Genomic DNA, 24,066 nt, shown 5'->3' with positions numbered 1-24,066 from the left:
TCTTTAATATTAATTAATCTCTGATATATGTATAGCCTAGACCAGTGGTTCCTAACCTGGGGGTAATTACCCCCGTGGGGGTAAAACGGGTATTTTACGGGGGTAATAAGCTAACCTAATATAACAATACATAACAAACGTACACGTTTTATTTTTTTATTACCATTGGGAGGGGTAAAATCAGTTTCCCTAGTTATTCATAGGGGTGACCGGACTGAAAAGGTTAGGAACCACTGGCCTAGACATTTGTCTAGTTTTAAGATACCTGCTAATGATACCTACGGATTGAGTAAGTAGGTATATGCCTATTTTATGACGATTGTGATATAGCAAACGATCTTTAGTTACTATATTATGAATTATTTATTATGTAAAGCTAAGGACAAGTTCTCCTTCTTGCATTAGGTTGCTCAAGCAAGACTCGGGAGTTTTTATCGTAAAAGTTTCCGAATATCAACGCTATGGTATGACAGAGATCTTATATCACAATTGCGTAAAGTTTTTATTGCAATGAACATTAACAAAACCTTTTTTTTATTCCGAAGATTTTATATCACTTTTCGTAACTCTGTTACGGGACTGAGATTTTTATATTTTCTATGAATAATAGATTAAGTACTTGAGCGTTTGTTCTATTATCGTATTCTAAATTTCTGACTGAATCGCGGGAACAATTAATATTTATTTTTCGTTTTGGTTTATATTATCAGAACGGCACCTAATGACTATAAGTTAGGTAAACTATGAAGACCGAAGACAATAAGACAATATAATTAAGTGTCTATAGTTCATTTTTTTTAGCATTAGAAAGAACTTGAAAGAAGGTAAGCGATTTTGACATGTCTTTTAATTGAAAAATAACTATTACTTATGAAAGCAGAAGACTATAAAAGATCGTATTAGATTCATAATTGATACATATTTACCGTAACTTATTTTAAAAATGTGTTTTTCAATTAAAAGACACATCAAGATTGTTTACTTTATTTCTAATGCTAAAAAAAATGAACTATAGTTGGCATATAGTTGTTGTATAATATATCATATAATATATGTTTAGTTGGTGTCTAGTCGGAAAAAAATCTAAAACATATTTTTTTAGGTACGGAGGTTTTACTTATCGACTATATATCGAATTTCAAGATAACTGGCACATAACAACAATTCCTCGTTTACGAGAGAATGACTGACACAATGTCATTGTTTTTTAAATCGTGTTGGAGCGTTGGTGCCTAGCGACGTGCGAATATGCTCAGATCGAGGATCTTGGGTCTTCGAAGGGTCGTAACTGCGGTTCCACAAGTTACTATTCCACGTTTGACTCCCGCTAGGACTTACAAAGTGCACCGTAAGTAGTTACTAAAGAATATTGCATTTAAAGTGCCTTATAAGTTATAACTTTACGTCGAAGAAATTACTGCTCAAACGGGTTAATTGGTTTGGTAAGGGGTGGTCCAAAAAATTACGGGATTATTTTGATTATGCTTATTTAATATGCGTAAAAACCATAATAAATATATAGTTGGTCAAACCAATTTGTCAGTAAATAGGAACAAACAAAACTATACTCATCCTTTTCTTTTGGGTGCCAGTACTAGTGTAAGACAAAGATAGTATGATTCTGTCTATGTTTGAAGAGAGACAGTCATTTGACACACTATAGCTTAAAATATGCTTATGCTTTCAAATATAAATTTAGAGGAATTTAGACTTCAGAGACACTAGTATAGTGCGACATAAAATAGTGGATAGAAATTAAATAAAATGGAATTAAATAACTGATTTGCAAGACCGAAGTGATCCCATAAGTGTTCCGTGAACAAAGTTTTGTACGGAACACTAAAAATTCCATAGGTACTAAATTGTTGCATTTATCGTCAAGTGTGGTAGTTACGTAGAAAGTGGCGCCCTCATTTATTTTCTACAATTTCTTGTCAAACTATATATACAACCGATTACCGTTGTTATTGAATCCAACCGCTCGTCCGCCCAACTTATTCGCAGCAGTGTCCGACCAAAGATTAGGTTGCGGCAGCACTCAGCAGGTTTCGTTCAGCAAAAATGTCATGATTCGGCTGACGGTTCGGTTTGGGCCACAAAACTGCCGAACCTTTCAGCCGCACCGAAACTGTATTTTCGAGTGTCCTACCGAAGTTTCGATCTCGGCATGAAGATCCGGTTTCGGTCGGACACTACTTGGCAGAGACTGGACTCGAATTAAAATGCATTATACAAAATCCGGTTACAAGTAATAATTGTGTAAGTATACCGTAAAACGTGCCTACTTTGCTCCTTGGTGAGTATAGAACTATGCTCCAATTAAAAAAAATGACTTATCGTTTATTATATCCAACCATATTTCTATATTATTATTTATATACTCAGACAAACGAAATTGTATATAATTTTTGAATTGCTACTTTAGTCATAAAATTAATCTATTTTCTTGGTGGGGTCTATTAATTTGATAATTTGGCGCACAATGGGGTGACTTTGCACCTCTAAGTGAACTATAGGTAGGAGCAAAAATACCCCCAACAATGAGTATGTTGTGCCCCGTATTCAGAGCCTCGTTTTATATAAAACAACATTTCTTAAAGTTGATTTACCGATGAAATATGTCACATTAGATGTTCTTCATATTCAATTTGTCTGAATATTTAAATGAGGAACAGTTTAAAAAATATTCAAGATTTCATTAAAGTGGTGCCAATTTTGGAGCAAAGTAGGCACGTTTTACGGTAGGTACCTATTTTGTCTCGCAGAGGTATGCGATGCGCACATGAACGAGTTGCCGATCCCGTGCGGGCCGTGGAAGCCCTGGTATGACGCCAAGCAAAACTTCTACAACAAAATCTTCGTAGGCGGAGTCCTGTGGTAAGTAATCTGCACCCAATTTAAGTTTGTATAATGGGGTTGGCAACTGTCAAAGGGTGGCATAGATGGCGCCATCATAGCTTGTCCCTTTTTCTATGAGAATAGGGTTAAAGGGCTGGCATCCAGGGCATTAAAGAATTGTTTCTTTACTCGTAACAGGGCTAGCTATGATGGCGCCATCTGCTAAATACTTCGACCGGCCAACCCCATTGGATTTTTGGTTATTCCTCAACTAGTTGTATGCGTTCAAGGAAATATTGTCGGGTGACAGAGGCGCAGGCCATCTACGTACTTCAATGGCATCTACTACTTAAAAAGCAGATCATAAATCGTCCAATAGATGGCAGTCGCAGTCGGTGGGAGAAGTGGCGCTGATTGTCACGGTCACAAACACGTCGTTATGGACTGTCAAACATTAATGCCAGCTGTTGCCGCTTTTTAGGGTTCCGTAGCCAAATGGCAAAAAACGGAACCCTTATAGATTCGTCATGTCTGTCTGTCTGTCCGTCTGTCCGTCTGTCCGTCTGTCCGTCTGTCTGTCCGTCCGTATGTCACAGCCACTTTTCTCCGAAACTATAAGAACTATACTGTTGAAACTTGGTAAGTAGATGTATTCTGTGAACCGCATTAAGATTTTCACACAAAAATAGAAAAAAAACAATAAATTTTTGGGGTTCCCCATACTTCGAACTGAAACTCAAAAAAATTTTTTTCATCAAACCCATACGTGTGGGGTATCTATGGATAGGTCTTCAAAAATGATATTGAGGTTTCTAATATCATTTTTTTCTAAACTCAATAGTTTGCGCGAGAGACACTTCCAAAGTGGTAAAATGTGTGTCCCCCCCCCTGTAACTTCTAAAATAAGAGAATGATAAAACTAAAAAAAATATATGATGTACATTACCATGCAAAAATCCACCGAAAATTGGTTTGAACGAGATCTATTAAGTAGTTTTTTTTTTATACGTCATAAATCGCCTAAATACGGAACCCTTCATGGGCGAGTCCGACTCGCACTTGGCCGCTTTTTTTACTCCGCAGAAAGGCCGACAAAATGAGGGCAGCACCAGTCGTGCACCTGGCGAATAGACGCTGTCTTTTTGTTTTAATTCGTTCATTCATGATATTACCCACAGAACATATTAAAGAGGTTAGAATGGCTATCGCGCACAGTTAGTATCGGAACCGGTGTCGCCGCTCGTTCCTCTCCACATTTACTAACACTCGCGCAACGGTAGCAAAAAATTGTGTGCCTGGTGAATGGATACGCCTCCTTTAGATAGATTTGATGGCTGGCTTCTTAATCTGAACGTTATTGTGGCGCAAAAAGGCATGTTTACTTCATTTTCGGTCAGCGCGGGCGAGTAGCATGCGAGCGTTTGCTCAAAACCCCGCGGCGACACGTACCCTGCTCGCATCGCCATTCTACTTGTTCTGTGATATTACCCGACGGGACGAGCCCAACGGATTGACAACTCCTGCAATAAAGTTTCGAATATTTCCAGGTTTCTGTTCTCGTTCGCCGTGATGATTCTGACTGACAGCATTTGGTTGAACTTTTCCCCGCCCGCTTACCCCGGCCCGCCCAGCGACAAGGTCGAGGACTGCGAAGATGAAGTCTAAATTATACTTTGTGATTTTGACAATAAAGTTTCATTCTCTTTGGTGATGAAGGTTTTTCATTGCTTGTGCATTTTAGGTAAAATCAATAGCGATTCGTGAAAATCGTAAAGTGAACAATTATTGTATGTGCCCGGGGTCATTTTAACCATAGAGAAAAAAATACATAAAGTGCTCACTCCATACATCAGTTCAGACTATTAATTTCAGTGACTACATCTAGCATCGAGTAGCGGAACTATCAGTACTGCTACTTGACAATAGATGTAGCGCCGACCGGATTTATGTTAAGGAGAACCAACAGCTACAAACTTTAAATAGATAGTAAGATTAAAAACAGGAAGCCAATTACAGGAACTCACAGGTAGTTACAAAGTATTAAATTTAAAACTAATGCTAGCACCTACGCACACACACATGCGTACAAAAAGAGAAGGAAAAAAAGAGAAAAAAAACATAATTGAAAATGGCAATAGAAGCCTTACAATAGATCCTAAGTTTAATAAGTTTAATACCTACTTAGTACATTAGCGCCTGGAATGTCAGAGGTCTCAAAATTCGAGCGATGAAAACAAAATAAAGTAAAATTATCATAACGGTATACAGTTAAATAATACATAATTATGTAATGTCGCTATCAAGGCGCCAATACACTTAGTTGAATAAATTAATTTTAATGCATTTTGCTCGCCTAATTAGAAAAAAAAACAAAAAGTATACATGAATTAAATACATTGGTAGGAAGGTCGCTCACATAAAACACCGCTCAACCAAACTATGCCTTACATTGGGAACTTTACAATTGAATATATCGATATCAAGTTCCTTCGACAGCTCATTGAGCCTTCGACTCGCACGAACTAGGAAGCTATTCTGTCTATACTTGGAGGATGCAGTCTTAACAGATAATGGGGGATTATCTCAACACCATAAGACTTTCCGGTCGGTGGCGAGTTGGCGACATCTATTGTCAAGTAGCAGTACTGATAGTTCCGCTACTCGATGCTAATAGTCTTTTTGGTACTAAAACTGAGGTATGGAGTGAGCACTCTATGTTATAACAAATAAAATCTTGACCGCGCGATCCAGGATTTCCAGTACACTGCATGGCGCCACCTAGCATGCTATCAATTGTAAACAAAAAATAATAATGAGCCTGGGCCCTGGGGTCTTTATAGCGCGATTCAGGTTTTTCAGGACCCGGTAGTGTCATCTAGCGTGCGATTCGCAAACTAAACATATGTTATATAAGCACGTACGGGGTCAATTTATCAAGAAAAATCTTGATAGCGCGATTCAGGATTTTCAGGACACGGTACAGTGGCATCTAGCGTGCGATTTGGAAACTAAACCTATATTGTACGAGCCAGGGGTCATTTCATATAGAAAAATCTTGATAGCGCGATTCAGGATTTTCAGGACACGGTACAGTGGCATCTAGCGTGCAATTTGGAAACTAAACCTTATATCTTCGAGCCCGGTGCCATTTTATCAAGAAAAATCTTGATAGCGTGATTCAGGATTTTCAGTACACAGTACAGTGACATCTAGCGTGCGATTTGGAAACTAAACCTATTGTACGAGCCCGGGGTCATTTTATCAAGAAAAATCTTGTTAGCGCGATTCAGGATTTTCATGACACGGTACAGTGGCATCTAGCGTGTGTCCGTGTGATTTGGAAACTAAACCTATATTGTACGAGCCAGGGGTCATTTTATATAGAAAAATCTTGATAGCGCGATTCAGAATTTTCAGGACACGGTACAGTGGCATCTAGCGTGCAATTTGGAAACTAAACCTTATATCTACGAGCCCGGTGCCATTTTATCAAGGAAAATTTTGATAGCGCGATTCAGGATTTTCAGGACACGGTACAGTGGCATCTAGCGTGCGATTTGGAAACTAAACCTTATATTCTACGAGCCCGGTGCCATTTTACCAAGAATAATCTTGATAGCGCGATTCAGGATTTTCAGGGCTCGGTAAGTGACATCTAGCACGCGATTCGCAAACTAAACAAAACGTTGTATAAGGATAATTATTTCATGAAATATCTTGATAGCGCGATTAGTACCTACTTACCTAGTCGAAACAACGCCTGGCCGACAGAAAAACTAACTTCTAAACAATTACATTCTACGAATAAAACGCATATTTCAATCAGAATGTATATACAGGAATTTGAACTACACTTCACATAAACTGAAATGATCCCAAAGGGGGAACTGTATATTCTTTACGTTTTGGTTAACAATAATTAAGAGCCCTTTCACACTGCGTTTTTCTTAAAACAATGTGACTATGACGCTCAAATGGCACCCACTGAGAAATAACACCGTAAATTAAAATTAGCACCACGGCAGGTTTCGGCCATGGTTCGTCTTCGGTAAAAATAGAGCAAACCGGAAAAAAATCCGGTAACCGTCGGACATTAATAAACGATTTTAAGCATTCAAAAAAAAACGCAGTGTAAAATGGCTTTAATATAAACAGTGTTTACAGTAGGTACATACAATGTATTGCTTTGATTCAGAAGGCGATAGTGTCTTAGGTCTATTACTATTGTGGATATTTCAATGCTAAAAATATGTATAACATCTATAGATTGTTGTACTCTTAGTGTTCACATATTGAGCGGTTATAAAATGACTCAGTTATATATGGCAATTAATTCATATTTCCAATTAATTAGATGCAATACACAACATTTTAAGCAAAATGTACCTACAAGGACACATTGGGTCATTTTAAATGAGGAAGGTTCCTAATTGAAACTATGCCAGTAAGTCTTATTGAAGATTAAGATACCTTTTATCTGAGAACATCACATATCGATCACATAACTCGTACTTGAACAACTGCACTGTAATATTATCGACATTTGCTTTATGTTATTCATTGTAATTTACTTTTCTTTATGTAAACAAATTGAAAGTAAATTTTTACTCACTTCTGTAAATTGGGGTAACTTCGAAATCGGGCTAATTTCGAAAGCCTCAAATATGTATTTGAAGCACCGCTTACTACAGCAACTCTTTGGTAAGCGTTGCACAGTAATTTGTAATTTTTGACATTATCTTGTTTCCAAAATTTCCCCAATCGTCTGCTGCAGAGATAAGTGACCGGGGGGGTCAGTTATCTAGACCCCGGATTCTTGTCGCGATCACGTGACAAAAGGGTGATTTGGGGAGTAAATGGAACAGTACCTATTAATTAATACGGATTTATTAAGATAAGATAATACAAAAAAAAAAGATTAAAATGTCGACGTCGCTCTATTGTTAACGGACTCTCCGTAACAGATCAACAGTTGTTCTAAATGACTTGCGGTTAGGCTACGTCTTCTAGCAGAATATATCCACTTCAAAAAAGAAAAGCTTCTTTCCACTGGGACAGATGTTAACGGAGCATATTTGAAAAGTTTATTAGTTATCTTATAATTTAAGTATTATCTTGTTCTACCATTCCATTTACTCCCCAAATCACCCTTTTGTCACGTGATCGCGACAAGAATCCGGGGTCTAGGCCTTATCTGCATAGTAGTTTGTAATACAAGTACAAAGAAGTTGCTTTATTTCTCAATGTTAAAGGATATTATATGATCACTACATAGTATAAAACAGTCGTTTCCCGCTGTCTGTCCCTATGTATGCTTAGACTTTTAAACTACGCAACGGATTTTGATGCGTTTTTTTAATAGATAGAGTGATTCAAGAGGAAGGTTATATATAATTTGTTAACCCGTGCGAAGCCGGGGCGGGTCGCTAGTAATTACTTAATGATCATTCAGATATTTCCCCATAGTTAACCTAAAGTTACGTTCAGAAACGTATTCAGCTGGAAACCAAAAGTGTATTCGTGTTTTGTAGCAAATTCACAAATGTATCGCCCTTTTACTTATTTGTTTCGACAACATAAACAAACCAAACAATATTAAGTTAAGCCTCTTTCGAATACACATATATTATTATGTTGGACTCATCATAATATAATGATTGTATTTTATTAGTTATTACTTATGGCATGTTTTGAATGCTCTGGTGTCTTTATTTCTAGTAAAATTGCCTGCAAGACAAGATTATTACATTTGCATGTATATTGTAATGTATAATAATACATGCCGCTGACTATTAACCCTTAAATGCATGGTGTACGATACAACATAAACATCAAATTTTATGCATAATTAGACAAATTCTATTTGTTCCTGTATATTATTCCAATAGTTAATCTAATAAATTTTCTGAATTTTTACTTAAATTTACGCATATTTTAATTTATAAAAATTACATTTGTTTTAAGACGAAATGTGGGAAAACTTGGAAAAACCGGAAGTTGATGATTTTTAGTGTGTGATTTAGGGCCGATTTTTCGGGGTTTGTAATTATTATATATTTAAAAACTTTATCATAGGAATATCACAAATAGTGTACCTTTCTGATGGCAGTAAGATTTTTCCTATATATCTTACTAATAATTATATATTTACATAAATATGATTTAGCCTATGCAACTTCTAACACTGATTTCGCAACGAAAATCGATGTTATATTTTTTTTACTATTTTTCCTAGAACCAGCAAAGAATTATATGATACATATATTAATTTCGGGCAAAAAGAAAAAATCATGCATTTAAGGGTTAAATGAGAAAGATCAATTTCTATTGCATTGTATCACTTTAATTAAATTCAAAAGTAGCTTTTGACATACTAAATTAAATCGACATTTTTACATTAACAATATGGTCGTGCAAAGCTTATATGATAGCTTATATGATAGCTTAGCTTATATGAGCTTAATAGTGGTGTCATATAATGTTGGCAGTGAAAATTTCCAAGGCCCGAATTCTTGGGGTAAGGTAGCCGAGCAGACACCATGTGCGTTTAGTTTACACCTGTGAAAAGTACTACGGTAAAGTAAGAAGAGAAGTTTGTAATTTTTTACAGTAAAATTTTAAACCTATTGGTTAGACTCTAGTTACCTTTGAACCCATCTTACTTTTACATTTTAACCATAGTCGGATTTTTAATAATAACTACTTAATTCTTTACATTATAATATTTCTAATGTAAACGAATGTTGTTAATAGCGGCGTTCTGACAGCGCATATAGGTTGTAGGTTGAAAACCTCGAAATCTTGTAAGCGCTTCAAATAAACGTATGTATTTTCTTCTTCGTAATGTAAATTCAGGCTCAAAATACTCGAGTTTTGGGTCAAAAATCCTTTTTTTCTCATTTTCTTGTTTCTGACCCACGTTGTTTGAAACCCACGGCCAGACTTTAAATTTGAACCATTATTAAATGGAACAAAGTTGCATTGTTTTGTATCGTTCGATTTTATAACGAAACAAATTGAATACCATTGGTTCAAATTTGCCTGCCATTTTTTCTTGCATGGTGGGCCACTAGGCCACATGTTTTGGGGCAGACCACAAGACAACGAAAACATTCTTGACTCTCACCAGTGTGGCTACCACATGTTTGGCACTGACATAAACGCTATCGAGAACGTAACTTACTTGTTAGTGGACTCGCATATTAGTGCAAGCGAGATGTATATAATTACGTAGACGTTGGTGTGTATGTCAGTTGTGACACTGTCTCATATGGGTACAGACTAGAGATGCCACGAATATTCGGCAACTATTCGGTATTCGGCCTGTTCGGTCACTTTGCCGAATATTCGGTATTCGGCCGAATGAATACCTAATATCTGTTGCACCTACTTAAAAAGAAAAATTGCACAATAAAAATAACCAAAAACTATGTAGGTATATTTAGAATGTGTTCTTGGAAAGTTGTTAAATACAAAGATCCTTTCTTGAGCGTTTATTGATTAAAAAACATTTTGTTTTTATCATGAGTCTGTTTTGTTTGACTCTATTCATTAATGCTGTTCAATAAAAATATATCTTAGCTAACGTCATCTAACGTTGAGCTTTGTTAGCGATCAGTTTTCATAATAATTGTGACTCAAAATATTCGCAGGTCATTCGGTATTCGGCCGAGAGAGGGGCCGAATATTCGGTATTCGGTATTCGGCCAAAACCACTATTCGGGGCATCTACAGACAGTACAGACCAGGGATGTTGCGGATGCAGATTTTTTGACATCCGCGGATGCGGATGCGGATATTTAAAGGCTCATATCCGCGGATGCGGATGCGGATGCGGATGTCAAGATTAGGTACTTAGAAAACGTCAAATATTACATTTTTAGTATTTTTTTATTAAAAAAAACGTAACATTTAGTATTTGAACAAGAATATAGGTGCGTCATATTTAATAAACAGTAACTTGGCCGACTTTTCTGGATCTAGACGATTTCGTTATAGGTAATGACGAAATTACCTAGCACTTACGCCAGTTACGCCGCCGCTATGACGTTCCTGGGCCGACTTGTTCGACATCCGCATCCGCATAAGCTCCGCATCGATTTCATGCGGATGCGGATGTTGAAAATAATGCGGAAGTTCCGCGGTTGCGGATGCGGATGCGGATGTTCGCAACATCCCTGGTACAGACCTCCAATCAAACCTCGCACGACCACTACAACTAGAGTAAAACTAAGGCTTAGCACGCACTGCGGTTTTTAAAAAGCGGTTCCGCTACCGCAAAAAATGTAACGTACGGCATTCTTAAATCGCAAGTGCGTGCGCTTATAAAGAAATGCCGTACGTTACATTTTTTGCGGCAGCGGAACCGCTTTTTAAAAACCGCAGTGCGTGCTAAGCCTTACGTATTATAGGGCTGGAAGTTATCTGCTCTCCGGCTTGGGCTTGGGCGGCTTGAAGTTCATCATGTTTTTCTTTTTTTTTTTTTTTTCGCCGCCGCTGCCGGACTGGAAGGTCTTCCAGCTGTCCACGCGGTTTTGTCGAGATTCCTGCAACATGACACGAGTCAATATAGTCCACACACACAGGAGCCAGTGTACATACAGCAACACTAACTGTACATGGGTGGACCTTATAACAAAGGGGTCATCCATTAATTACATCACACGTTTAGGAGGGGAGGGGGTAAAGAAAATGTGACACGCTGTGACAAGGGGGAGGACAAAAAAATATTTAAATTATTTTATTTTTTATCATTGATAAATACGGTATAAAACAAGTTTTTGGAACGATAATTGTTTTTATTCGTTTAAATTTCTATCCCAATCAGTTTTGGGTTGTCAAATTACTAATATTTCTTTTGTGAAAAATATTTTGATAAAATATTACATAAATATTTGACGATTTCGTTGAAAAAATGTGACGTCACACCAGGGGGGAGGGGTCTGCCAAATGTGACCAAGTGTGACACGGAGGGGGAGAGGGGTCAACAAACCTAGAAATTCGTGTGATGTAATTAATGGATGACCCCAAAAGGCATAAGGTCCAGCATGTACAGTTAACAGTGTGGGCGATTGTACAAATAAGCGAAAGAACACACAACAACAGTCATGTGCCGTCACTATCAAGGCGCCAAAAGTATCTGCTTAAAAATTTGACACGATTTTTGAACAAAAGCTGTTAACATGAAAATTGCTTCTAAAAATGCGTACTTTTACTTCTAATCGAACTAATTGGGTATTTGACATTGACTACCAGTCAAATCAGTTTCTTTTTTCGAACTGTCAAAACGATTTTGCTAGGGACTATCAATGAAATTTATATGAAACACTAGCCTAGCATGTGACGTCACGATCAAATGATCTACTCTTTATAGTATAACACGGGGTTTAAAATAGAAATTGTGTCTAAAAATGACTGCTTTCTAGGTTTCTCTATTAATCTTCTGGTGCTTTATTTCATGCATGGCGTAAAGGAACTAATTTTAAATACAGTCAAATACCCTATTTATCACTTTTTTAGTAATAACTAAAAGTAACAATTCAAAAACAATGATATCCGCGATCCCGGGCACGCACGGCCGTCCGCTCAGTGCTCAGCGAGCTGCGTTCGGAGGATCTGAATTCACGGCGCCTTCATATAATCTTGTCGACGTACATATGTATGTCGGAGCGTGACTCCAGAAGGACGTATTGCAGCCTTACAGTTCATAGTTTTAGACGCCTGTATACAATCTATTAGCAATGTTTGGCTACGTTTTATTGAAGTTGTAACGAAATTCATAACGTAGATAGTAAGGCCGTCTATTGGCGTATTGTTGAACTATGATGACAGGTAGAAGGCTTTGGAATGTCAAGTTGTTTAACTTGGGTGAAGTTTGGTACAAGGTGGCAGTTTTGTCGTTATGTTGGTAGACCGGTCGAGCAGGTTTGCCAACTTGACTTCGAAGCGGGAGCGATGAGGCTCCGCCGGCAGACTTGATCGGACCGCGCTAGAGATCGGACGTTAGCTATACCTAGTGCCTACCACGTTCCTGAAGGCTTATACCTGAAGGATTATTCTGAAAGCTTATAGAATCCAACGTTCTTTATCCATTTAGCTAAGTGTTTTATTCCAAGTGTTATTTTGATTTCTTATGTGTCATTAGAAGCTTACTTTTGTGAAATAAAGAAAGAATGTGTTGTTTTGAAAAGATGTGTCCCGCTGAGTTTGTTGCCGGTCCCATATTGGGCTAAATCTTCTCAGGTCAGAGGTGTAGGGTTGGAGCTGGCCTAGCTTAACTTGAATAAAGATTTGAACGTTTCATGTGATCTTTGATTTTACAACAAATCTGTTTGCATTCGAATAGCAATTAGTTCTTTTTATCATTTAGTACTGAAATATAGTAGGCGCACATAGGGGTATTTCACTAGAAAAGCTGGCCAAAATAATTTATGTACATTTGTATCAGGAGTTCTATTGTGTGAATCGAAATATGCTATTTTAATTTATTTTATACAACTTTTATACATTTGCCGGTTGGTGTAGTGTTGTATCGTTTATATACCGGTCAATAATAGCAGAATAAAACATTCTTCAAATTTTAATTATTTGATAAACAGCTACTATCTGATCAATCAGACGACCCTTCATCACTTTCACCTGTTGAATCTGATGATAAGTCATCTGACATCGCGTTTGCGTCTGTTTGGGCCAAGCATCATGTCCCTAGCAGCAAGGCTAAATGGTTTCGCTGATTTTAGAGGCTTAGGCCTAATGCTGCTCAAAAACGGATCTGACGTAAGTAGCAGCCGATTTAAGACGTCCAAATTGCACTGCTCTCTCGAGAACTTCCTTGAAAAGCTCTTCCTAAATTCTCGGAAGTGCTTATTTCTGTGGGGCTTAGTTGAGACTTTAAAGTAGACTTGTCACTTTTTTTAATAGCCTCTTCATACTTTTGTGCTCTACTTGGTGGTGTCATTATATTTTTTACAACTTTTGCACCATCACAATTTCCAGACTCTCGAAGTCTCATTTGACTGGCATACAAAAGTTCTGCGGTGTCATGAGTTTGTCGCAGGTGCTCCGTTTTGCGACGCTTACTACGTTCCGACAAATTTTCAATTTTTTTTTCTGGACGACCAGCAACAGTGTTACGAGCGACCATTCTTTATTCTTCATTAAGAATCTATTTTCTTCCCTTTTAGACCTTTGCCACCTAGTCTTAAACTCCCACTTCACATTCGCAAACTTGAGGAGAAACTTATCTTTCTGGTCTTGTGGGAATGTGGCAGAACTAGTAATTTTATTCATGACTGCATCAAGTTTTTGTAGAAATTGGGGTTCGTTACAGTTTTTCATCATACGAAAAATGTATTCTCTGGTCACTACTCTCACGCCAGAAGGACCTGCCATGATAAATCAGAAAATTATTTTTCCCGACCGCAAAAAGAAACTTTGTTTGGTAATATCCCTCAGTGTAAAAATTCTCGTAATTCGTTAATGGGCACTTCTGGGCACCCTAATTTTAAATAAAATTGCTAGAGAATTAAATGTCCTGTCGAATAGAACTACAAATTTAGCCCAATATAGCCCAATAGAACAACTTTCGGCCTTTTGAGTTCAAGTCAAATTCGTAAATTCATAGTGCAAGAGAGTACTTACTGAAATTTGATATTAAATGTATATAACCCTTAGTAAGAAAATAATAATAAACAAATTAAATTAAGCATACCTGGTGAATCCATTTCCCTGAACAGACATTTTAAAATATCACCTTATTTGTTGTCTAAACAACGCATAACAATTGTAATATTCATTATCGAATTTCCGCTTTCGTAGATGTGTTTTAGTAAGAGCGGTTAAATGACACCGATTTGACAAATACCCACCACACGCAGCGAAAAATAAATATTGTTCTAGTATCTATGAATTATATGACTAAGGAGTTCGGCTACCCTTTTCCCGGGATTCTACGTTTTGATACATTCTACTAATGGCCAGCTTTTTTAGTGAAATACCCCTATGTGAGGCGCTAGTATGGTTAAAGAGTCCGAATGCTTATTTCATGTACTGGTAGCATACTAATTTAGCTGTGAAGTAATACATTGAGGTATTACGCCCATCGCCGTCGCCCGTGCCTCCGTCATGTATATGCTTTCAGCTACGATTTTTATTTATATGTATAATAAAATACCTCAAAGTTCTTGGCCCACTCCTTTTCCATGGTGAGTTGTTCCTCCTGTTCTATTTCCGCTTCCCGCTTCCGTTTCCGCTCCTCCTGGTCGCGGGTTTCTAGGTGCTGCCGCTTGCGCTCCATGTCCGCAAACAACTGGAAAATGGAATGTCCAATGGGATGTTGCGGATGCCGATTTTTTGACATCCGCGGATGCGGATGCGGATTTTTAAAGGCTAACATCCGCGGATGGGGATGTCAAGATAGTATGTACCATAAAAACGTCTAATATTACATTTTAGAAATTTTTATTTAAAAAAACCGGCCAAGTGCGAGTCGGACTCGCGTTCCAAGGGTTCCGTACATTAAGTCCCACTCACGCTGGACTGCTCATTTCTAATAGGTTTTTTTGGTTAATAACTAAATTACCTAGCAGTCTAGCACTAATACCGATGCTAAGACGTTCCTGTACCGACCTGTTCCACATCCGCATCCGCATTCATGGTATAATAATATACTCCGCCTGGTACTCTCTTCCGAGATTCGCGAATGACCTAACTGGCACTTGCCTACGTCATCATGCTGTTTACAGGTTCTCAAACTTTAAAATGTGGGAGAATTTTAACCAACAGTGAAAATTATTTTAACGGCATTAATTTTAAGTTATTCATGTAGAAACATTGTAAAATAAAACAAATCTATACTGCACTTTTCACTCCTACTCTTACAGTTCCGAATAGAGCAGCCAACCATTTTCGTAACAAAACATTAATTACGAAGCTTACGACGTGAAAAGTTTGGAAAACACTGCGACTGCTGACACAGAGCGAGAAGGAAATAACAATTAACACGCGTTCGACAAGGACGGTCGGTCAGGGACAAAATGGCGGATTGTCAAATGTGACAGCGCTATCCTGTGTTGCCAGTAGTGTAAACAGAATTACCCGAACGTCTGAAATTTCTTTCGTGAATCGGAAGATATTGCTAACGAATAATTAAAAATGACGTGTTATTGTAAAATTTAAGATAAAATACATATAAATGAAAATTATTAAATTATAAAGAAATAAATTAACTTATTAACCATAGATATAATGTACCCATGTAACATGTTATGTTGAAATAAAGTGGCAATGTTATTGTGACGTAGGCAAGTGACACTCTGGGAAGAGAAGACCATGTTTTATTAGACCATGTCCGCATTAAATCCGCATCGATTCCATGCGGAGGCGGATGTTGAAAATAATGCGGAAGTTCCGCGGTTGCGGATGCGGATGCGGATATTCGCAACATCCCTGGTCCAAACTATACTTGGTCAACCAGATCTTGACAGTAGAAAAAGGCGGCAAATTTGAAAAATGTAGGCGCAAAGGGATATCGTCCCATAGAAAATTTGAATTTCGCGCCTTTTTTTACTGACAAGATTTGGTTGACTAGCTATAGTTTGGTTATGCTGTATAGAGCGGTGTTGTTGCAGATCCCATATTGGGATACCCTCCTCCAATTGAGTGGGGATTTCAATCGTTTCGAGGCAGTGGTGTCAGGTGTGGCTCACTTAGGGCTTTCGTCGCGTCGCAACAAGTACCTAAAAGTACTGTCTCACACCAATTTTGGTGGCTAGCCATAAGCCGCGCGTGGCGCTTGCGCCACCTATCGCTAATATCTGTCCTAATCGTAACAGACACGTTTTGTTAGAGAGTGAATCTTCTGTACCTAGTTCTATTTATTCTGTGGTGGTGTAGGGTTGGCGTTTATTTAACGTTCATAAGCGCATCGTTATATGCCTACTTGAATAATAAACTAATAAAAAAACGGAAAAAATCGTTCTCGAGAAAAATGCAAAAAGATGACTAAAAATTCGGTCAGGATCCTTACTTATTATACACAGGCAGATTATTTTTTATGTTTACATTCAATTTTCATTGAGATATCTCTAAATGGTCTAGCAGCATCTTACATAGTAATCAATGATTACTGATTACTATTAATCATAATATCTATACCTTATCCTACTACCTACCTACCTACCCTACCTACTTATCCTACTACTACTATACCTACTTATCTATACCTTATATATCTAATATATCTATGTGTACCTTCATAGTCATAACATAAACAGCATGTTTGAACTTGACAGGATCATCTTCGGGTATGCCCTCAGCTTGCCGAGATTCCTTTCGCTGTTTTTTCTTTTTCTGCTCTATCTGAAAATGTAGAAAGAACAATGGTTAATGTTTTATTAATTTAATTTTTAAACCATATTATAGCCTTCATTCGTTATTACTGTTAATAATAAAAAAACACTGACGTTCAAATTCATGAATAGCCGGATAAATACGCGCGAGGCAATTTACTAACGCACAAAGCGGCCAGTGTGGACGTGCCTCGCGCGCGCCGCCTCGGCCGAGACGCGTATACTCGCGCTGTGTGGACCCGGCTAATATAGCTGGTCAACCAAATCTTGTCAGTAAAAAAGGCGCGAAATTCAAATTTTCTATGGGACGATATCCCTTCGCGCCTATATTTTTCAAATTTGCCGCCTTTTTCTACTGTCAAGATCTGGTTGACCAAGTATAGTTTTGAAATCTTAACATAATATACTTGGTCAAGCAGATCTTGTCAGTAGAAAAAGCCGGCAGATTTGAAAAATGTAGGCGCGAAGGGATATCGTCCCATAGAAAATTTGAATTTCGCGCCTTATTTTACTGACTAGATTTGCTTAACCGGCTATATGTAGGTATTATACTAAATGGGCCACTTCACTCTCTAAGCCTTAGAGAGCCCTTAGAGTCTAAGGGCTCACTTAGACGGCGCGCGAACTCGTACACGATTTCAGTTACATTGCGGACCATTGAGGTTACATCAATTCAGCCGACCGATCAAACGACGCAATGTAATCAAACTCACATACGAATTCTCGCACCGTCTAAATGAGCCCTAAGTTTAGGTCGAATTGACTCGACAGGAGTATTTCCTGCAAATATTGACACATTATAAAGCGAAATTCAAATTTTCTATGGGACGATATCCCTTCGTGCCTACATTTTTCAAATTTGCCGCCTTTTTATACTGACAAGATCTACTTGACCAGCTATAATTATATTTTTTATCTCATGCGTCTGAGTCTCGTAAGCATTTACAGTTGAATTCTCACCATATGTTCAGTGCGTTCCTTAGCCTCCTGATAGATGTCCAAACACTTCTTCCTGGTATCATCGTTCTCTAGGGTTTTCCACGCTCTGTTTACTATCTCAAATGCCTGTTGTGCCCGTTCCGAATCATCCTGCAATGAGACACAATACTCTAGATAATTTGTATTCCATTTTATGCATATTTTGGTATGACTAGTAACTGACATGAGAAACTAGGCCTCATTGATGCCTACTTTCTCTCATGTTAATTATTTAGTCCAGTTTCCTTACGTAGGTAATACTAGTTTTTTAGGGTTCCGTACCCAAAGGGTAAAAAACGGGACCCTATTACTAAGACTTCACTGTCCGTCCGTCCGTCTGTCACCAGGCTGTATCTCATGAACCGCGATAGCTAGACAGTTGAAATTTTCACAAATGATGTATCTCTGTTGCTATAACAACCCATACAACAAACACGATTTTTTTGCTCTATTTTTTGTTGATGGTGCGGAACCCTCCGTGCGCGAGTCCGACTCGCACTTAGCCGGTTTTTTTTATCTATTTTGTTTTAAAGGATGGCGTTCATCACATAATGACAATGTCACCCATGACTATATAATAATAGTAAATGTTAATGTAAATGTTACGTAACTAAGTTTGAAAATAAACCCCTTTTTAAAATAGTTACCAAGTTTTGTTGACGAAAAAGGTTAGGCTTATCAAGAGGCATACCTACATCATTTGTTGTTGAAATGATAACTTTTTGGCAATTAATTATATTTAAAATTTAATTGAATTAATCAACAGTCTCTTCCCGCCACACGAAGGGTTATGTATCCTTAAAAAACCCTGCAGAATTTTCCTAACACTTCACTCGCTCTGGCATCAGTCCCATTTTTTCAATCCTTACCTAAATTCTGGAGCTTCGGGTCGTCACCAATTGTTATCCAATCCATCTGTGGATAAAAACGAAATGTTGACGGCTGTAACCGCCTAAACTGAGCAAATCCAATCCCGTGCAATGAGTTTTACACTAAACACAGTACATTTACAAATCAGCCATTCACAAGATGATAAAAATAGAAAAAAAATCTAGTCCTCTACTTAATCCTGTTATTATGCTAATGTGTTTCACTGTAATTGCTTTTTCAACTTTGTTTATATCTATAAATAGTCTGCTGAAACCTATTGAAACAAATGACAACCTGACTGCATAAATGTTCTTCTCAAACCTAGATTTAAAAGTAAAAACAGATAACTAACCATGTTTTTGTCCGGATGGACGAGGATGGACAGCCTGCGGTACTTCTTCTTGATCTCATCGAGCGATGTGTCGGGTTCGAGCTGCAACACTTCAAAAGGGTTCAGATTGAAATATGTGGAGCCAGGGCGAAGTAGCCTGTCGATCTGTTGTTTTGGTGTCAACACCGAGTCTCGCTTTTCTATCTCCTTCACCTGAAAGAAAAGGTAATTATTTAAAAAATATAAAGATGTAGTCTCGGCTGACAATCTCAACCAGTTCCATAATAATTTAGACAAGCACATAAACATGCCTTCTACTAATCAAAATGACATAATCTTGAAGATTGCTGGATAATTACTGGCAACGTGAATAATTGTTATAACAGCCTGCCTGCTTAATAATAATAACAAAGGTATAAATAGTTAATAGGTATAAAAGTTGCCCGTTGTACAATGAGTCTAATAATACCTACCTACCTAGGTACCTACTGCATAAACTAACGATCAAAGCAAAATTAAGTTACGCGGTAGGCACTCACTGTAAATATATATCAAAGAATAACTGGATAATAAACTGATACGTAACGAAGTAACTGACTTCGATTTGTGATCCTAAAGTATAATAAAACAAATAGATAACAGAACTAACCTCGCAATAAAATTCATCAAACGACTCCACAGGGCCCGTGTGAGCTGACATCTTGACTTATTAGAATGCACTTATCACTACGAAAATAGCTAAACTTTGTCAACTGCGTATTTCATTCACACATTGTGTAACATTTAAATGAGAAATATGATTGTTAGATCACTGGCTTGATTATTACTTATTACAAGATTTTTGTCGCTTCAGTTTTTGAGTCCGGTTAATGCTCAACCCAGGAATGTACAGCCCAATAATTGGCGTCCACTTTTATGGACGCGAATTATTGGGTTGTACATTATTGCCCTGTCCAAACAGTGGCTTCATATTATTGGCACGGACCAAGCTTGTACACCCTGATAACGCTCAACCCAATAATACACGACCCAATAATACGAATCCATTTAGTGAACGCCGAATATTGGTCGCATATTATTGGCCCGTACCGATAATGCTCGACCTGGGATTGCTCAACCCAGGAATGTACAGCCCAATAATTGGCGTCCACTTTTCGCTGCAAACCACAGACTATAAATATTTGACACATAGAGTGATATTCTAGGGCTGGGACGACGATTTTTAAGTTTACGATTCAATAATGTTGTCATGCGCAAAAAATAAAGCAAATACTGTACTGGTATTATGATGTATTATAGCTTGTCAACCAAATCTTGTCAGTAAAAAAAGGCGCGAAATTCAAATTTTCTATGGGACGTTATCCCTTCGCGCCTACATTTTTCAAATTTGCCGCCTTTTTCTACTGTCAAGATCTGGTTGACCAAGTATATAAATTATAGTTTGTCAAAGGACTGTCTCATTTCAAACATAGAGAGAATCATACTGTCTTTGTCTTACACTAGTACTAGCACCCAAAAGAAAAGGATGAGTATAGTTTATAGGATGAGAATTTATTTGTGGTAACACACTATCGCACCGCCCCCGACCTTGGTGCGTGGCACCCATAAGTGAGAGCGAGAAAGAGATATCTGTCTCTCGCTCTTATTTATGGGTGCGACGCACCAACGTCGCGTTGCGGTGCGGTGCGATAGTGTGTTATCACTTTTATATACTTACAATTTGGTTTGACCAACTATATATGTATTTCTTTGTCATAAGCCCCCTCCACACTCATGCGCGAATCGAGGCGCGAAGCCGTGAACGCGAGTGCGGAGTCGATTTCGCAGTGTGTAGGGGGCCTAAGGTGGAAGTTGGTGGAAGGATATTATGGTCTTGTTACGGAGCTCCTGGATGTGGTGGTGCAATTTAGGAGGATGTCGTCGGCGTATTGCATGATTGTGGTTGCCATTTTGGTTGTTTTAAGCCCCCTCCAGACAATGTGCGTGAATCGCGGCGAGAAAACGCGAACGGGAGTGTGGAGGGGGCTTTAGAGGCGGTCCAGATTTTAAGGCCCCAGTACACAATGGGCCATCGCCGGCCACTCCAAGGGACGCAGCCATGCGGTAGAATGAGATAGCAATATCACTTGCTCCCTCTAACGCATAAATGCGTCCCTTGGAGTGGCCGGCGATGGCCCATTGTGTACTGGGGCCATAGCAGGTAGCATCCTAAAGAAGTGGTCTACGTGTGCCTCCGTGAGGGACAAAACATACGCAATGCGACGCTATGATTGGTCGAATTTATTCGTTGCTTACCATAATCCAAACTAAATTATGGTGGGGAATAAGAAAAATGTGAGACTGTGACAAGGACAAACAATAATAGCGCTTTCGCTGCTACTCCTACTGAAAGTTACATAAGACTATCCCGTTCTGTCAGTTATCCCTACCACTCTTGCCCAATCTTGTTTAATACTAGATTCATGACTGGGGCCTTTACATTATTGGTCCCAGCACTGAGCCCAAGTCGTAACACACTACCGCACCGCACCGATTTTTGCGCGCCCATAAGTGAGACCGAGAAACATATATCTCTTTCTCGCTCTCACATATTGTTGCGGCGCAACGTGGCCTTGGTGCGGTGCGGTAGTGTGTTATGGCTATTATGTTTTCCGGCAAAGATTTCAAGGATATGATAGCCTGGCCGCACAAGCACGGAATTTTCATTCGGTTTCCGTACGGAATATCAGGTGGGAACGGGACGTCCCTCTACAAATGCATAGCGCTGTCTCGCTTGCACATGTAAATTCCGTGGGTGTGCGGCCAATCTATAGCCCCCTCCAGACTCCAGAGTATGGAGGTGGCTTAGCAAAAGAAGTAAGCCCCTATTCGCACGGCAGCTTTTTCAACGCGCGTTAAAAAGCGTTTGAATGACACAAATGGATACATGTGTATTTATTGACATGACAGCGGTGGCGCTTTTTATTTTTTAGCGTTATTGGATTTTAAACTTTATGCCTTGGTTGTTAAATCGAATTTAGAGTGCGGACAGATTCAAGCGCTTTTTTAACGCGCGTTGAAAAAGCTGCCGTGCGAATGGGGGCTAAGGCCCCATACTCATGAGCGCTTTTGCAACGCGCGTTAAAAAAGCGTTTTAATGACACAAATGGATACATGTCTATGAAGGATATGGTCTTGTTTCGGAGCTCCTGGATGTGGTGGTGCAATTTAGGAGGATGTCGTCGGCGTATGCGTGAATGTGGTTCCCATTTTGGTTGTTTTAAGCCCCATCTAGACTATGTGCGTGAATCGCGATGCGAAGCCACGAACGCGAGTGTCGAGGGGGCTTTAGAGGCGTGCAGCTAGGGTTGCCAGATCGAAAGGCGCTATTATCGGGAAAAAATATAAATTTTTCGGGATTTTGAGACTTAAGCCGGGAAAAAGAAAACATTCAAATTAAAGTACCTAATTGTATTAAAAACAACGATATTTTACATTATTGGCACTACGTAAACTGCTCTGCCCATAGACGTTTTTATAACGCTGACGCGCTCGACGACAGTTCGGAACTTGAAATTATTGTTTTATAACGTGCAGCTATTTTTCGAGACATTAATTTCCACTTTGTCGGGAATCGGGAACACATGCTAAAAATCGGGAGAATCCCGCCAAATCCCGACCATCGGGCAACCCTAGTGTGAAGAAACCTGCATACATCTGCGAAGAAATTCAAAGGTGTACGAGGGGTATTCAAAATATTCTCGGTATGAGAATGAAAACAAACAAGTACGAAAAGTTTGATATTTTTATTTTTCAATATACTCCCCCGCTATATATGGACGGGGGCGTTGTCATGCAGAAGCATAACACCTTTGGTTAACTTTCCTCGCCTCTTTTCTTTGATTACATCCTTTAATTGACGTAGAATGTTAGCGTAGTACTGTCCTGTGATATTTACACCTTTTTCTTTATAATCGATCAGTAATACTCCTTCACAATCCCAAAATATCGTGGCCATGACCTTGCCAGCTGAAGGGATGACCTTGAACTTCTTGGGATGAGCTGAACCCTTAATGTGCCACTGCATGGACTCTTGTTTACTCTCTGGGTCATAATGATGAACCCAGGTTTCATCTCCAGTAACTATTCTTTGCAGCACCTCATCAGGATTTTCACCGCACAGGTCAATAAAATCGGAACAACAAGCTACACGCATGTCTTTTTGAAGCCGAGTCAGCATTCGCGGAACCCATCTTGCACTTACTTTTGACATATTAAGATGGTCATGGATAATATCATGTACGGTACCAATAGAGAGATTGGTTACTTGTGCTATAGATTTTACCTTCACTCGACCATCTTCCAATATAAGTTTTTCCACTTTATCAATATTTTCTTGTGAAGTAGCTACTACAGGCCGGCCAGGTCTAGGGTCGTCTTCAACACTCTCCCTTCCACGTTTAAACTCGCTTGACCACTTTTGAATGGTAGATAAAGAAGGAGCAGACTCACGGTAAACACAATCCATTTCCTCTTTTATGGTTTTTTGATTTTTACCCTGTTTTGTCAAGAATTTTATCACGCATCGATGTTCTAATTTAGTTAACATTGTCAATTCCCACATGATGTTCATGTTTGTTCAGCAATTGCAGAAAAACAAAAGAACATCTCGGTTCGAATTATACTTTTTTTTAATGTCAATGAATAAACCTTAGCGGCCAG

The 24,066-nt window shown here is 38.6% G+C and overlaps 2 protein-coding genes across 2 annotated transcripts; one reads left to right on the top strand and one right to left on the bottom strand.

The window, feature by feature from the left end:
• Positions 1 to 1,197: 1,197 nt before the first annotated feature.
• Positions 1,198 to 4,556, top strand: LOC134649876 (uncharacterized). The gene is made up of 3 exons (XM_063504708.1): positions 1,198 to 1,348; positions 2,766 to 2,877; positions 4,386 to 4,556. The coding sequence occupies exons 1-3, from the start codon at positions 1,249 to 1,251 to the stop codon at positions 4,501 to 4,503; spliced, it is 330 nt and encodes a 109-aa protein (XP_063360778.1). The 5' UTR covers positions 1,198 to 1,248; the 3' UTR covers positions 4,504 to 4,556.
• Positions 4,557 to 11,236: 6,680 nt separating this feature from the next.
• On the bottom strand, positions 11,237 to 20,186 carry LOC134649874 (dnaJ homolog subfamily C member 8-like). Its single transcript, XM_063504707.1, has 6 exons — positions 20,015 to 20,186; positions 19,387 to 19,578; positions 18,147 to 18,275; positions 17,089 to 17,196; positions 15,011 to 15,145; positions 11,237 to 11,384 (listed from the first exon to the last, which is right to left on the bottom strand). Exons 1-6 carry the CDS (start codon positions 20,063 to 20,065, stop codon positions 11,259 to 11,261), a joined length of 741 nt encoding a protein of 246 aa, XP_063360777.1. The 5' UTR covers positions 20,066 to 20,186; the 3' UTR covers positions 11,237 to 11,258.
• Between the last annotated feature and the right edge of the window lie 3,880 nt (positions 20,187 to 24,066).

Source organism: Cydia amplana, chromosome 7 (genome assembly GCF_948474715.1).
Source record: "Cydia amplana chromosome 7, ilCydAmpl1.1, whole genome shotgun sequence".
NCBI lineage: Eukaryota > Metazoa > Arthropoda > Insecta > Lepidoptera > Tortricidae > Cydia > Cydia amplana.
The sequence above is the reverse complement of the archived record's forward strand: the minus strand, read 5'-3'. Positions and strand labels throughout refer to the sequence as shown.

Bases quoted from the DNA above. Each gene is read 5' to 3' on its own strand.
- LOC134649876 (XM_063504708.1), top strand. From the start codon at position 1,249: ATGCTCAGATCGAGGATCTTGGGTCTTCGAAGGGTCGTAACTGCGGTT. The intron at 1,349-2,765 runs GTAAGTAGTTAC...TTTGTCTCGCAG, and splicing joins TAGGACTTACAAAGTGCACC to AGGTATGCGATGCGCACATG. The intron at 2,878-4,385 runs GTAAGTAATCTG...GAATATTTCCAG, and splicing joins TTCGTAGGCGGAGTCCTGTG to GTTTCTGTTCTCGTTCGCCG.
- LOC134649874 (XM_063504707.1), bottom strand. From the start codon at position 20,065: ATGTCAGCTCACACGGGCCCTGTGGAGTCGTTTGATGAATTTTATTGC. The intron at 17,197-18,146 runs GTGAGAATTCAA...CTACATTTTCAG, and splicing joins AGGAACGCACTGAACATATG to ATAGAGCAGAAAAAGAAAAA. The intron at 15,146-17,088 runs GTACACATAGAT...TCCATTTTCCAG, and splicing joins TTTATGTTATGACTATGAAG to TTGTTTGCGGACATGGAGCG.